This window comes from Sphaerodactylus townsendi, linkage group LG08, assembly GCF_021028975.2.
Source record: "Sphaerodactylus townsendi isolate TG3544 linkage group LG08, MPM_Stown_v2.3, whole genome shotgun sequence".
NCBI classification, from domain to species: Eukaryota; Metazoa; Chordata; class Lepidosauria; order Squamata; family Sphaerodactylidae; genus Sphaerodactylus; species Sphaerodactylus townsendi.
In genome coordinates, this window is record NC_059432.1 from 40,721,901 (window position 1) to 40,737,190 (window position 15,290).

The 15,290-nt window shown below is 41.9% G+C and overlaps 1 protein-coding gene across 2 annotated transcripts in view; it reads left to right on the forward strand.

Annotated features, from left to right (window-relative positions):
• The window catches only part of TCERG1L (transcription elongation regulator 1 like), a 212,710-nt gene that overhangs the window by 35,367 nt on the left and 162,053 nt on the right, over positions 1 to 15,290 (forward strand). For both annotated transcript variants that reach the window (XM_048506355.1, XM_048506356.1), the window contains exon 4: positions 9,407 to 9,574. In XM_048506355.1, the coding sequence (XP_048362312.1) occupies positions 9,407 to 9,574 (168 nt within the window). The remainder of the gene's footprint in view (positions 1 to 9,406; positions 9,575 to 15,290) is intronic.

Genomic DNA, 15,290 nt, shown 5'->3' on the forward strand with positions numbered 1-15,290 from the left:
GCCCCTGAAACATTCCCCCGTGCAGGTTCCGGACGTTGTATCCCCGTTTCTACGCCAGCTGGAGGAGGCAGGACGACAGGAGGTTCCGAAGGAGGAATCCGACCCCCTCCTGCAGTTACAAGGGGGAGTGTGGAGACGGGGGGACTGCTGGTATGTCCCACCACGACCTTCACGTAGCGGCAAGGTTCTAATGGCTGGTCCTTGGCCGCCCGAAAAGCGGGACGCTTTGGATTTCTGAAAATGCTTCACCTACTTAGAAGGCAGTTTTGGTGGCGCACCATGCGCAAGGACATTGAGGCATACATAAAGGGGTGCCCGACGTGCGCAGAGGCTAAAGCCAGCCCTACTAAGCCACACGGATTGCTACACCCCATCCCCCCGGCGGCTCGACCGTGGCAAGTGATTTCCATGGATTTCATCACAGATCTCCTCGAAAGCCATGGTAATACAGTACTTTGGGTTGTGGTGGACCTCTTTTCCAAACAGGCGCACTTCGTCCCGTGTTCCACCATTCCCTCGGCGCCTAAATTGGCCAAATTGTTTATTCAACATATCTATCGTTTGCATTCATCGCCGGAGAGAGTGATTTCCGACAGGGGCCTATTGAGTTCATGATCTAAGTTCTGGAAAGCGTTCCTGGAGTTGTTGGGAACGGGATCGGCTGTGGCGCCCTGGTACCATCGATGCAAAGTGACGGCCAGTTGAGCTTAATGAGGACCAACAGAACGCTTATGCAGTAACCTATGTTGCTACACCAACTATCATCCTGCAAGACAACTGGGACGGAGCTTCTTCCCTTAGCCCGTGTATGCTCTACAACAATGCGTGTTCACAGCAGCACCAATAAAACTCCGCTTTGAAGTGGTCTCGGGTGCGATTCGTTTCCCCGTTACCCCAGCTTCGCCCGATCCATCAGGCGCCAACCCCTGACTTTGGTGAGGCTGGATCCGGTCTCTAGCTGAAGGCTGGAAATCATGTCTCTTCCTCGCTCTTTGCAAGCGCAAGAGGAAGCCCAAAAGAAGACAAAGCCCAGGACAAACATAGAATGGATTTTCCTCTGCAAGTGCGGTATGGTTTTAGTTTGTCCCACCAAAACCTTAGGGATGTGCATAAATATTCCAAACTAGGCAAGAAATTTATAAGGCCCGTTTAGGATCACCCAGGTGATCAAACGATGTGACTGCCCAGTTAGAGTTGCTCTAATTCTCTTAGTAATATTCACCCTGTATTTCATTCCTACAGCTTACTCAAAGCCGGGCTCCAGATTCAGATGCTTGGCACGACCAATGGAGATTCCCCGCCGGGTGATCGTTGATGGCCACAAAGCACTACGAAATCGACGCTTATTCTGGATTCTCGTTACATCATCATAGCGTCTGCCAATATTTGGTATCCTGGGTGGGATATCCCTCAGGACATAATCAATGGGTGTATAGTTGCGAAAAGTATTGGACGCCCTTTGATTGCTGCTTTTCATAAGGCTTTCTCTCTTAAACCGGGGAGGGCTTTTCGTGGATGGAGGCCGAGTGTAAGGGTGGGGGGTTAGTTTCTGCTCTTTCTGCCTGGCCTTGACGCATTCCTCGTTCTGGGCTTCATGCCCGGGATGGTTGGGGCCTTAACCTTGCTGTGGCTATCTTGTGTGTTTGAAGTTTGTTTCTGCTCTGTCGTGGGAAACCTGCTGGGACGTTTGGGGGAGGTGGCTGAAGGTTCCGTAAAAGCGATACCTGAAGCCCGGGAAAGTCAGAATCCGCATCCCGTGTAATGCGATCGTTGAAGTTTATGAAATAAACGTACTGAACTCAGTTCCTTTGTTTCGAGTCCTTTGAGGTTCCTTACAACAGGAGCACCATCATCTTTCATGGTTATTACACTGGGTCTTCTGTTTATAGACTATATTAGAACAGCTAGTGCTGAAAGTGGTTGCAGACTCTTTAGCACTCTGTTTGAATAGCCTTGGGCAGTATTTTGGGAAGTGTATTAGAGCCATTATTGTTGCAAATGGTCTCTGTCACTTTAAGAAACAGATTGTTGATTAATCTGTTTGGGATAGGCTGTGCCTGCTGTTTGGGAAGTAAATTCTGGAACTGAAGAAGCTTATATTGATGTCCATTTTATTTCATTTTGTCATTGTGATGGCCAGACTGTAGGAACTGAAATGTTTTTGATTTGTTTATGATATTTACATTATTACTGTTGGAATTTAGTGAACACCACCACCTCTTGTTGGGACAATAAGCCTTATCGGTTAATTCATAGTATATTGTAGAGTGACTGACTGGTACTTTCCTGGATATTTTATATAGATATTTCACAGGTGCAATATTTTGTACCATTGGCATTTTAAACAACTTTACATCCCTTTAAGTCTTCGGAGAATTATATCAGGCATTTGATACCAGAGACTGGATAAATGAGATTGAAGTGGAGTTAATAAAAGGCCTTACTATGGAAAATAAAGAAGCACCTCTAATGGAAAAGAGGCAAAAACATGCATATCTAACAGTGAGTTGATTTCTACCAGTTCATGTCCCTCAAATAATTCAGCAACGCAGATGAATATGGATGACTGGGGGAGAACTGGGCACTGCTCCCGTGTTTTCTTTCTGTGTTTTAAAAACATTGATTGATGGCCAAGTAGAGCAAAAGTGAACAGCCCTGGCTGGATCTCCGTCTGAAGTTAATGGTTGTCAGGATTATGCATTTTGTTATTTTGCAATATATGTATTGTCATGTGGCTCTTAACTGTTGTTATTGCTATTGCTGGTGCCATATGGATATTGATTGCTGTTGCTGTTCTGCTGTCACTTAGACAGTTTGTCAGCTGCCAACATTAGAGGAGGTGCCCACAAATATGAACACCAAAACTGATGAATTTAAGTGAAACCTGGATACTGGACATAATCCCCTCCCAGTCTGTAGGTAACCACTTTGTTTGAAAAATCTACTAAGAGTTTGCTTCAAAGTGTTGCAGACAGACACATTTTGTGACAATACCTGAAATACCGGAAATAAACAGTAATTAATATTTTGAGAATAATCACTGGGTGCCACTCTTTTGGAAGCTATATAATTCCTATTGCATACATATATATGCACACACACACAATTATTCTATTTTAATGTGATAAATCTTAAGCAATTATGAATATCCATGATAGTAATTAATTGAAATTTCAAATAGTTTACATTGTTACAGCTGGGATGGATGACTGCCTGAAATTTCTGTTCACTCATGCATCTTCTGATCTCCCCTTTTATGCTTGAGACCTCCATAAACCCATGAACCACTTCTGAAAGTTGGGGGAAGGAGCTCTGCCATTGTCTCCAAAATAGCAGATACAGTCAAGTCCCAGTGCACATTGAAATGCTGACAATTCCATAAAAGCATAATGATTGGATTGTTGTATCCTTTCTAGTCTGGTATCAGCCCTGGTGAGTGAACTGAAGTGGCCTTGGTTGCCCCGGTAGATAACCTATGCTGGGAGATTGATGGAAAAAATACCACACTGCTGATTCTCCTGGCTCTCTTACTGACTTTTGATTGATACCTTTGATAATGACATCCTTTTGGGACAACCTTTCAGGGTTTAAACTGAAAGGCAGGTTTTTTTGGTGGTTTTGGTTCTACCTGGAATGTTAATTTCAGAATTTCAGAAGCCTTTAACCTATGGGATCACTCAAGGTTTCATCACGTCACCTGTTCTTTTTAACCTCTACATGAAACTGAGGTCATCTGGAGATAGGTATTGGCTTGTTACAAATATGTGGCTGATATACAGCTCTATCTCTTGTTTCTCCCATATCCCAGAGAGATTGTGGCATTTTCCAGATGGACATAATATCCTGGGGGAAAACCAGGATGTTTGTATCTCAGTTTCTCCCTCCGCACGGCAGCCCAGCAGTGCGTTCAGGCTGGGAGGAAGAACTCCAGGTGATTATGCATGACTCTGGTTTAGTTTCATTTTCCTCACCAACATTGCCACGCATGCGCAAACTGTCCCCTTTTCCCAACGTTCTGATTGGCTGCAGGCGGCGAGGCAGCAAAAATAAACCGGTCTGTTTCCTGCAGTGTTTGCATGGAAGCAGGAGCAGAGTGGGTTTTTTTAAAAAAAGAACTGACAATTTTTGAAAGCCGCGGGATAAGGGAAATCTCGTGGGATGGGTCCAAGTTAGCTATGTGGAAGTCATGGCCAAACCAGGATGCTTCACCTCCTTATCCCAGGATATATGGTTCGTGTGGACAATGCCTGTGAAAACCTTTAAACTGGTGCCTGGTTCTAATTTTGGGATGGATGAGAACTAATAAACAGAAACTTAATCCCAACAAGAAAGAGCTGCTACTGGTAGACCGAATGACTGATCTAAGTATTGAGCTATTTTCTTGTCCTGGATGAAGATGCACTCTCCCTAAAAAAACAAAAAACCATGTTCACAACTTTGTAAGAAACTCCCAGTCTCCTGTTGAATAAATGAGGTGGTAGAAGCCTGAACGGCCAGCTTCAACTGAGTAAAAAAAAAGTCTTGCCTGCCCTGGTAACATCTGTACTGGATTACTGCAATGTGTTCTGAAAACTACAATTGGTACAGAGCGCTTCAGCAAAAATGTTGTCTGGCATAAGTCATAAGGACTATATCACTTGTCTTGCTCTGTTCCATCTGCACTGGCAGCCAATTTGCTCCCTGGCCCAATTCAGAGTACTGATATTGACTGGTCAGAACACTTGGGGAAGAGTCCAGATGATAGAATTGCTTCTTTTGAGACCCTGCAAATCAATGGTTGGTGAGCAGAACTAAAAAGCACACTGGGAAAGCAATTCTCACCAGGGTTACACTCTTGACTGGACTGAGGAGGACACAACTTAGGATCATGCTATTGGTGAGTAGCAGTCCAATGCAGAGTCTGCAGCAGCACTGCTCCACCACCTGTCGGAGGGCTTCTCAGCAGTGCAGGGAGGCTAAAAACAACAACAACAAAGCCTTCCCTCAGCTAAGAAGCCCTCCATTGGGCTGCTGGGTCTTAAGCCACCCCAAAGTGTAGCCTGAACACCCAGCACCGGCGTTCCTTCCCCAAGCAGGTTCAGGATACATCTTTTGTAAGTCGGTAGCAACAATATATATATATCTGGAGATGAAGGATGGGAGTCCATTCTTGGGGAAAGCAGTTCAAGAATGCCCGTGTGGAAAGTATTTGCTATCATATCTGAATATTCCCATGAATGAACATTTTACAGACAGATTCTTTATTCAGTCATTTGATCAGCATAAACAAATAAAAAAGGGCCCACAACAGATAATCATAATTAAAGACAGTTCTATTGGAAATCCTAGAACATCGTATTCTACTTGCAATGTAAAGGAACTTTGCCACTGAGTGTGAAATATTAGGGACTTTATTTTCAAGCCAAAAATTAACTAATGAGTCATGAAGGCTACTGAAACAGCAAAGATGACCAAAGCACCGGAACCACACAGGCAATATTAAATGTTTCCTGACATCTCCATATAATTGGCAGTGCAGTAGAATGTGTGAAATTGACTCTATCTTGTTTGCATTACAGGGGTGTGCCTTCATAGACCAGTGCATGAATGAACACTGAGTCCCTAGTTAAAAATGGATAAAGCTAGAATAGGTACCTTTTAGTTCCTCCCTACATCAGTAGGATTGAAATATTTCTCTTATTTTATTGTTCTTTTTCAACATATAACAAATATTGGTGGGCAAGGGCCAGATGTAAATGTAATAATAAATACAAATAATGAATTAGGGACTGAAATGGGGAAATCTTCTTAGGAATGTTTATGCACAGAGTATTTGAGATCGGATTTCATATGCTTGGAAAAAAGAGGACTTTTTTGAGCGTTTCTTGCAATTGCAAAGAAATGGTGTTCTTAAGGGAGAGGTGATTTTTGTGCTGATTTTTGTGTTAATTTGCTCATGTTCATCCAATTTTACCTTAATTTTAAACTCTCTGCATGAGTGGAGACCCTTTGGCTGCAACTGAGAAGCTGTTTCATCAGATTTACTAGCATTTCCCCTTCCTTCTTTCCACTGACGTATAGTGTTGGAGACCAAGACATGGCACTGTGCCAATGGAGACCAATAAAGGATTTAATGGCAACTCTTAGCATACAAACGGGGCTTTCAGATGTTTGTTTGCTTATTTATTTATTTGTTTGTTTTTGCATTTATACCCCGCCCTTCCCCTAGGAGCTCAGGGTGGCAACAACATCATAATCATACAATAAAATCAAATAAATAATTAAAACAGTTTAAAACAATATTAATATTTGATGTTCAATATTTGATTGATGTTCAAAGTACATAATAGTCATGAACTCTGCAATGACCCTGTAAGATAAGTCTAATGCTATTATCCTTTTATTATACATACGACAATGAGACAAAAGGGATAAAAGTGATAGATGGAAGTTAAGAACTGATCGCCTATTTTGGAGGGACAACACCACAATTTTGATTTACAGTGAATGTGTTATCTCTGCCTCATCCCCTCTATGCTGATGTTGTTTATCATGTTGTAAAGAAAGCTAAAGTGCTAAATTTCCCTTTTTTATTAAAAGTATAGGACTCCTGTCTATATTCAAATACTTTTTTCAGATTGATCATGGTGGACATGTACTATCAGTTCCTTGTTAAGTGACACTATCTTTTCTGTCTTTTCCCTATCATGCTAAATATCTTTAATCTACTAACATCAGTTTGTGCTACTATTCTAAAATCAGTTAAATTGCAATCGCCAAGACGGTTATGTCCTTGTGCACTGGTTGGTAGACTGTAAACAATTTCCTGCAGTTATTTTTAGGCTTAATAGCAGTCGGGGTTATTTCCATGGAATGGGGGAAAGTGGGGAGCTAACTCTTTTATTACTATATCATTTTTCCAATTTAAATAGCCTACATACAGTTGCTGTTTGCTATGTGTGGTGGAGTCATATCAAAACAGGTGGGTTTTTGCCCTTAGTTTGTGCGTACATATTCTTCACCTTTTCACATCAGCATTCAAAATATCTTTGCAGGGGAGGAAGGTTGCGACCATGGCATCTTTTTGCCAGCTGAATGGCATCTTTTTGCCAGCTGAGCATTCCAGTTCTTTAAGCTGGGTTTGGCCAGAAATGTGAGCCATAAGGCTCTTAGCCCATTGCTTTGTTGGAAAGGCACTATCAGGGGCAGGGTTGTTGTTTTTAATTAAACCTGATGTATGAGATAGCTTTCTAAGGTTTCTGAGGATATATAGTGCTTTCCCCTTGGTTGTATCTAAATAGAGAAGATTTTATTAGCTCTGCTGTTTCAACCAGAAAATCCCCCTTTGGATTTGGTTTCATGTCCCTTGTACATATCCAAAATGTAATTATTTTTGCGCCATTTTTTTGTTTGGTCACTCTGATTTTTCCCTGTCAAATGCTTAGGTTTTAAAATTTTTCCATCAATAATCAGCATTATATACATCAGCATTATATACATATACATTGTTCACATAAATGGCATCTATAATATGTATCTTTATGATATACATTCACTACATATATGTGTACCATTCAAACGATTTTACAAAATGACAGTGAAGAAGGGCAGAAAAATGAAACTGTTGGTACAAAAAATGAATGACTATAAACAAAAATGGGGCATTGCTCATGCTGTCTTTTCATCTCGATAAGCTGAATGTTATCTGTCAGCTGGTCAAGTTTGGGCAATAAAGAGCAGAATCCAGGGTGTATATACCATGCATAAAAAAACTGATGAAATATACTTGAAGGAGGTGGGTAGCAGTGCTCCAAAATGCCCAAAGTCATGACTTGGTTCAAACGGAGTTTTTTGCAGAATTATTTGCTGTCTCTTCGAGCCTGAAGGATTTCTGTCTGAACTGCAAACATTTGCTAAACGACATAATAAGCTAATGATTGCTTAATTTTTGAATGCACAGCTCAGTACAGAGAGGGTAACAGCTGGTGATTGTCAAATTAGCTTTCCTTAAGATTTTTACTATCCATTTTCCTTGTTTAGTTAACATACTTAGTCATGATTGAACGCCAAGGCTCTCCCCTGAAACCCGTTTCATGTAGAGGTGCAAGTTAGGAAGAGATTCATTCTTTATTGCAGTCATACTGTGCTCTTTTTTTTGGTAGGACCCTCATTTCAATTTGCCACATTTTTTCTGCATTTGAAAGACAGAAATCCTGACACTGTCCCTCTTTATTACAGTTCATGTAGCAATGGAAATCTGACCCTTTCACCTGCATTTACAAGAGACTGTATACACAAGAGTTTTTCTGGCCAAGCCAACTACAGCTTTTGGGCCAGTGTATATGGACAGTATTTACATTTGCACATTTCTCTTTATCCTATTTGCAGTTTTTAGTCCTAGACTGATACAAACCATGTAATGTGTTTTGTGGTCCTTAGGCTCAGCTATTTAAGTTTTGAGATCCTGAGCTACTGCTTTGTTGTTCTATGGTATGATGAATTTTTCCATGGATTGCTTTTTTCTGTAATCAATGCCTTCTTTACTTGTGTCCTCATAAAACAATAAAAATCATACAGGTACCTATTTCTATATGTAGAGAAAGAAGAAATGTATTTAAAGTTGAAGTAATGTCATCCTCTTTCTAAGAGGGTAAAAGTGTCAGTAAATGGGTTCTTGATCAAATCGAGACTAAATTCTTTCTAGAGGTAAAATTACTAAATAAGGTATCATACTTTGGTCACATCAAAATAAGACAGCATTAACTGGAAAAGACTATAATGATGGGAAAAGCTGCAGGTGGGGGAGAAGAGAAGGACATAACACAGAGAGAGATGTGTGTAGTCATTAAGTCACAGGTGACTTATGGTGACCCTGAAGGGTTTTCAAGGCAAGAGACATTCAGAGATGTACTGAGTCAATAAATGAAGCCATTGCCTTCAGTTTGAAAAACCTGAACAAGGCTATTAATGATAGGATGTTTTGGAGGTTATTAATTCACAGGGTTGCCATAATTCAGAAGTGACTTGATGGCACATAACACATAACCTTGCTAATTCATAAAATAAATGCATTCTAATATTTCTTAAACCTATCCAGTGAACTGCATGCATTCTAAAACTTTACAAAGGCAAACCAGTGTTTTAAATGAATTTATCTCATGTCCGACGTTTTCCTGTCAATATATATTTATAAGTTATAGGCTTGTCCATTAGCATTACATACCAAACTCTCAGTAACCAACCACCATTTTCTGAAGTTAATTTGCTTATTTTGTACCTGTGCTAGCCAGGGGCATAGCTGCCAGGGGGCAGGGTGGGGTGTCTTGCCCCGGGCAGCATCAGGTCATTGAATAACCAACTCATGTGAATGGCAAAGTTTTCTAGTGTTCACTAAAAATAATACAAATCCTCCTTGATTTTTCAATAGGTGGTTGCTTTAAACATGCTGGCAGTAACCAGACAATTGCATTTGCTGCAGCCATGGTGTCAGTAGACGCAGAAGCCCCTCAGGGACCATCTACAGCCAATGTTCAGCCACGTCATGTTCTCACTTTGTCACCAATCAAAATACCAGTGTTGACATCACCTTTCCCAGGTAAGAACTTGCCTTTTAAGTCATAGAACTTTACAGTTTAACTCTGTGATTTGCAAATAGTGGACCAGAACTGCTGCATGATAGTTCATAATGTGAGTTTCTAAATCAACAGCGATGGAAGATGCGCTCAGTGAAGAACGCTTTAAGGCAGCTTCGTTTTTAAGGTCAGGAGCTGAAAATGATAAGGACAGGTGTGATCAAGTACAAAATATCTGTGACTTGTCCACTTAATAGAAGATAATGTTTTTGAGCCTTTTTCATTTCTGCCATTTTGAGGATCTGGGTTCGAGCTCTTTTTCCATCTTCATTTATTCTCTTGAGTTGCTTGAATTATGAGGCGTTCAGTGCTGACCTGACAATGGTTGAAATGATATGTTGGCATCATGTGACAAAAAGAATTCAGCATTGTGTGATGTTTTCCTGGAAGTGTTGACACATGCTGTTTGAATTCCTGAAGTGTGGAAATCAGACTGGCTATGCAAACACGCATTATCTTGTTATGAAAGCTGCTGCCAAGCATGATGTAGAAGGAGTGCCAAGAAGTTGTGATTAATTTATCCAAGAGGAGGTGTGGATTAAAATAAACAACTCATTTGGTGAAACATGCTACAGCAGCAACATCACAAAATTAGGACATTGTTTTAATAAGTACTCGAAGAATCAGTCCATGATGCCATCTGTTTCACAAAGAGAATGGAACAAGTCCAGTATCTGGAGGGAGATGAGTAGTATAAATTCACTCATGTAATTCTTGCATTTTCAAAAGCATCCTGACAGGGCACACTGGAGGGACTGAGATCAGAATGTGGTGGCAAGATTGCTTGATGGGTATTATGACCAGGAGCATATACCATTTTTCTGATTCACTATTGAGTCTATGCAATAGGTACTGTTCTTTTACTGAGGGTAGATTTATAGATTGCTATGTATTTTGTTGTGTCTTCACATTTCTGCCTACATTCTTTGGAAATTTTCCCATTTTTGTTTGTTTCTCGTATGACATTTGTGGGCCATTTGATGCCCTTTGTAAATCTTGTTTCTATCAAACTTCATTGTTTCTATCAAACTTCATTAGCATTCCATGAATATGAATGTCAACATTGATGAGAAGCCTTACAAGAAACTTTTAAATATAAATTGTCTTGAAATTTGGTAGCAAGTCTGGCTTCATTGTACTCAATAACAAACTGAGTATTAGCTGTCATAACCCAGCATTTATGGAACTCATTGCCACTTGAGATTCCAAGATAACCCAATAATTTAAACAGCTGGTCAGTTTAGAAAAGATTTTCACTTTTGTGATGGTCTATTTTATGTTATTTTTGGTTTTCCTTGTTGCTAAAATAATGCTGCTGATTTAGACTTTTATTCCTTGCTTAAGGATTTAAATTGTCTTTTAAAGTTTTAAGACTGTTTCCTCCTTTGAGAATTCATATGCTTATAAAATCTCAAATAAATAAACCAATGAGCTCCACATATGCAAAGGAATATGCACTTAACATTCCTTTGTGCATTGAATGGAATGAGGTATCTTTCACATTTCAGAATGCTGTTATGTGCACTGGAAAATAGGTAAGGTGCTGGATCAGTGTGTGTAAGCACGTGTAGTTTTGTACAAGTGGATATAAGGGTGTGTGCACTGACCGGTATGTGCAATTATGTACAATTACCAAGTGTTGAATCAGTGTGTGTAAGGATATGAGGTTTTGTGTATGTGGATAAAATGGTGTGTGTGTGTATTTCCAGCCATATAAGCATTTTTCTGTTCAATCCCTATTTTAGCTGAATAAGTACTGGCTTGTATCCTACCATTCCATTGAAGCCTAAAGAGACTTCCCCCTCTTCCTTTAATGGAAGAAGCACTTAAGTTGGGTTTAGGCCAGGGGTAGGGAACCTGCGGCTCTCCAGATGTTCAGGAACTACAATTCCCATCAGCCCCTACCAGCATGGCCAATTGGCCATGCTGACAGAGGCTGATGGGAATTGTAGTTCCTGAACATCTGGAGAGCCGCAGGTTCCCTACCCCTGGTTTAGGCTCTCTGGGCTGAAGGAACATCCAAGGCACACGACAGCAACACTCCATTCCTGCATATACCTTGTGAATGAAGAACAAAATTCTGGGGGCCTTGCCCACCTGGGGGCTCGAGGAGCTAGGATGTCATAGGATTTTCTTTCAAATCATATTTGGCTTTAGTCTGGCTGCTGGGATGGGGGCTAAGAGGAATCTTTGAATGGAGTCCTGTGACAACCCTTGACAGCCCTGCAAAATGCATTTTTTGAAAATTTACAACTATTATAACATGTACTCTGTATGAACTACCTGAGGCTCAACAGAAGATTATAATACCAAGAGCTATTCTATTTCGATAACTGGCTTGGCTTGGCTTTGCAATGATAAACATGTCAGGTTTCGACAGCAGTTGTTTTCCTTTGGAAAATAAGGCTGATAGGATATCAAATAGCATGTTAGCAGTGCCTGAGCAATAAACCCATTATCAATCATGTACAAGAAATTGCATTATTCATAGATTTTTCTCTCCTGTAGAATTCACAATAAGACTGAAATAAGCAAAACCAAAAACAGAGTATTTGAATTGTGTGGACACCTCTGGCAAGCAATGCTGGGTTTGTTCCTGTTCTTTGGCATGTGGCACTTTTGATAGTAATGCATAAGGACATTAATATGTGGCACGAATGTGGATTAGGGGTGACTCTCCAGTCCAGCAGGTTCATATTGGCCATCCTCAGGCTAAAACAGTACAGTCTTAATAACCCTGGGCTGGAAATCGCTGCACACATAAGGCTTAACCTTACACGTGGTAGTGACCGCATATTATGTGCTGGTAGACGCACTGCAGTTTTAATTTCCACTTAAACCCATCACACATTTGTATGTGAAGCATCTGGTTTTAGGGCAGGTAGCTGGATTGTGTGTCTTCATGACTTTTCAGGCACCTTCAGTTCTTGGCATTTATTATACATAGACGATGCTTGTGTTCTTGTCTGTGCTCTTGAGCTGCCTATTCCAGATCCCTCCGTCCTGCCATGCTTAGCAAAAGAGTAGCAAAAGAAACTGAACACAGGATGGACTATGAAAACAGGAAGGGGCTTGATTTTGGTTGCTGGAGCTATTGGAGTCACCAGGGACAAGTATTGGGTTTACCATCTACCTTAGCTGTGTCCTTGAATGCTGTTTTAGTTTCCTCATGTGAATGAATATTTGTGCAATCCAAAGAGGGGGTAGGGCAGAGCCGTAGCTAGGGGGAACTGCACCCGGGTCACGTGGGTGCCCTATGCCCCTGCCATGCCCCTGCTATGCCCCAGAACGCCCCTACCATGCTCCCGCACTGGCGCACGCCTGGTGCAAGATGCCGCTGCCCTTTGGGTGCTACGCCGCTGGGGTAGGGTTAAAGCTGCATTGGAACTGACAGAATGGTTGTTCTGCTGTCTATGCCACCAATGCCATGCAAACTGGCATGAACACCAACACCAAGGACTTACCTCAGCAGCCGGCCATTGCAGCACCCAAACCCAGAAGCTGGGCTGTGTAGCGTTTGGCCACCACTGCAAATGCCCATGCTGGTGTGGTGTGTTCCAGGGCATTCTGAGGGGCAGAACTTTTGACTTGGGAATGCCCACCTTCTGTGGCTCAGGTTTTGTTTTTTAAATAGTTCAGAGAAACACCAGTCAAAATAGTCTGTTTTAGCAGGAACATTGGCAAGCTATTCTGGTTGAATGATGTCACTGTTAAGCTGATATCTGTGGAGCTAGTCTCCCTTCTCCCTCTCACTGTCTCATTTACAGGGAGTGGACTGATGATACTGTCCCATTATTGCCACATTTAAATTTCCCTGTTCAGATTAATTACGATTATTATATTCATAAAAATAAATTATCCCCACTCTGTTACATTCCGATCCAAAGTGTGCGTGTATGTGGGGGGGAGACCCCTCTCTTGAGCCGGCACAGGCCTTTGCCAGCATGGGTGCCCACCCAACTATTGTAAGGGGCAAATGCTCCTGTGGAGGGGTGACTTACCCAGTTGGCTGTGTGGCTCCGCACACCTGCCTCAGAAGTTGCCACTTGTCCCTAGGCCCACCTGCGCAATAAGGTGAGCTGGCATTTCCAGGGGTGGGACAGGAGTGGAGCCAACCTTAGTCAGCTTCCACTGCCCACCAGCCTCATGTGCTGTCAGAGCCACTGTCAGAGTTATGCCACTTTTTTTGTGGTGTATCTCTGTTATCCCCTGTGGTAGATTTCTGGAAGCAGTTTTGGTTTTGGTTTTTTATTTTTGGGCTTCCTGCACTCCCGTCCCAAGAAATCAGATTAGATTTGATTGAATTAGATCTGATTGAACTGAATGCAGAATAGCAGCAATACAAGGGGAATCAGCAACTCAGTTATGGGTTGTTGGTGGTGGAAGAATTACTATTAGTTTGACGCCACACACACAATGATTCCACACATATACCTCACACTGTCTTCAGAGATTTAACTGAAATCTTTAACTAGCAAGTTACACTTTAAAAAGTATATCTTGCAAGTCTCTCCTGAAGTTCAGCTGTAACCCAGGCAGTGGTAAATAAAATCTTATCTCCGGGCTTCTCTCCATGATTTCTGCTTAGCATGGGTAAACAGGCCAAATAAGACATTAAACAGTTTGTAGCAGACGGAGCACCAGTGAGATCTAGCTACATCCTCAATGTTTATTGCCAGTGAATCCAATAGGTTATCTACATCTTCTATGGGATATTTAACTAATCTTGAAATGTCTCAACACTAGAGGGCTTTTAATGTGGCACAATGCCATGCCCTCTCTTCAGCTGTCCTTGAAGGTCAATACAGGACGATTTCTTACCTGAAGAAACAATGACTCTGTGAATGTGGACACATAGAAACAATGGAACCTGTTCTCCAGTGCCAGTACAATAAACATTTACGTGCTAGTTTCATTTCACCATTGCTGTATACATTGTCAGGTTGCAAAGGACAATTTTATAGTTCTCTGTTGCTTACAGATACCAATCCTGCTATAACATGGGCAGCTCAGTCCAGGTGAATGGAGGGTGGCAAATGGGCTGTGGGAATGGCACCAGGCTGTACCAATACATTTGCCCCCTCTGCCAGAGTAAGGGGCACCCCCATTGGTGGAGAGGGCAAAGGCACTGGCAGCCAGGCACTCCACAACTCCATGGTGGTGAAATCCTAATAAGAGGACTAATAAAAGGAAACACTTCTTCACGCAACGTGTGATTGGTGTTTGGAATATGCTGCCACAGGAGGTGGTGATGGCCACTAACCTGGATAGCTTTAAAAGGGGCTTGGACAGATTTATGGAGGAGAAGTCAATTTATGGCTACCAATCTTGATCCTCTTTGATCTGAGATTGCAAATGCCTTAACAGTCCAGGTGCTCGAGAGCAACAGCCACAGAAGGCCATTGCTTTCACATCCTGCATGTGAGCTCCCAATGGCACCTGGTGGGCCACTGCGAGTAGCAGAGAGCTGGACTAGATGGACTCTGGTCTGATCCAGCTGGCTTGTTCTTATGTTCTTATGTTCTTAATCCGAAAGTGGATATGCCACCATGGAGGAATGCTGGTGTCTGACTGGACGCTTGCACTGCGTGAATGGCTGAGACATTCCCAGGAGTGGAGTCAACTTGACTTGATTTCCTACCCAGGCTTAAGGGCCAGGAACACTGTGTCCAGGGCTTC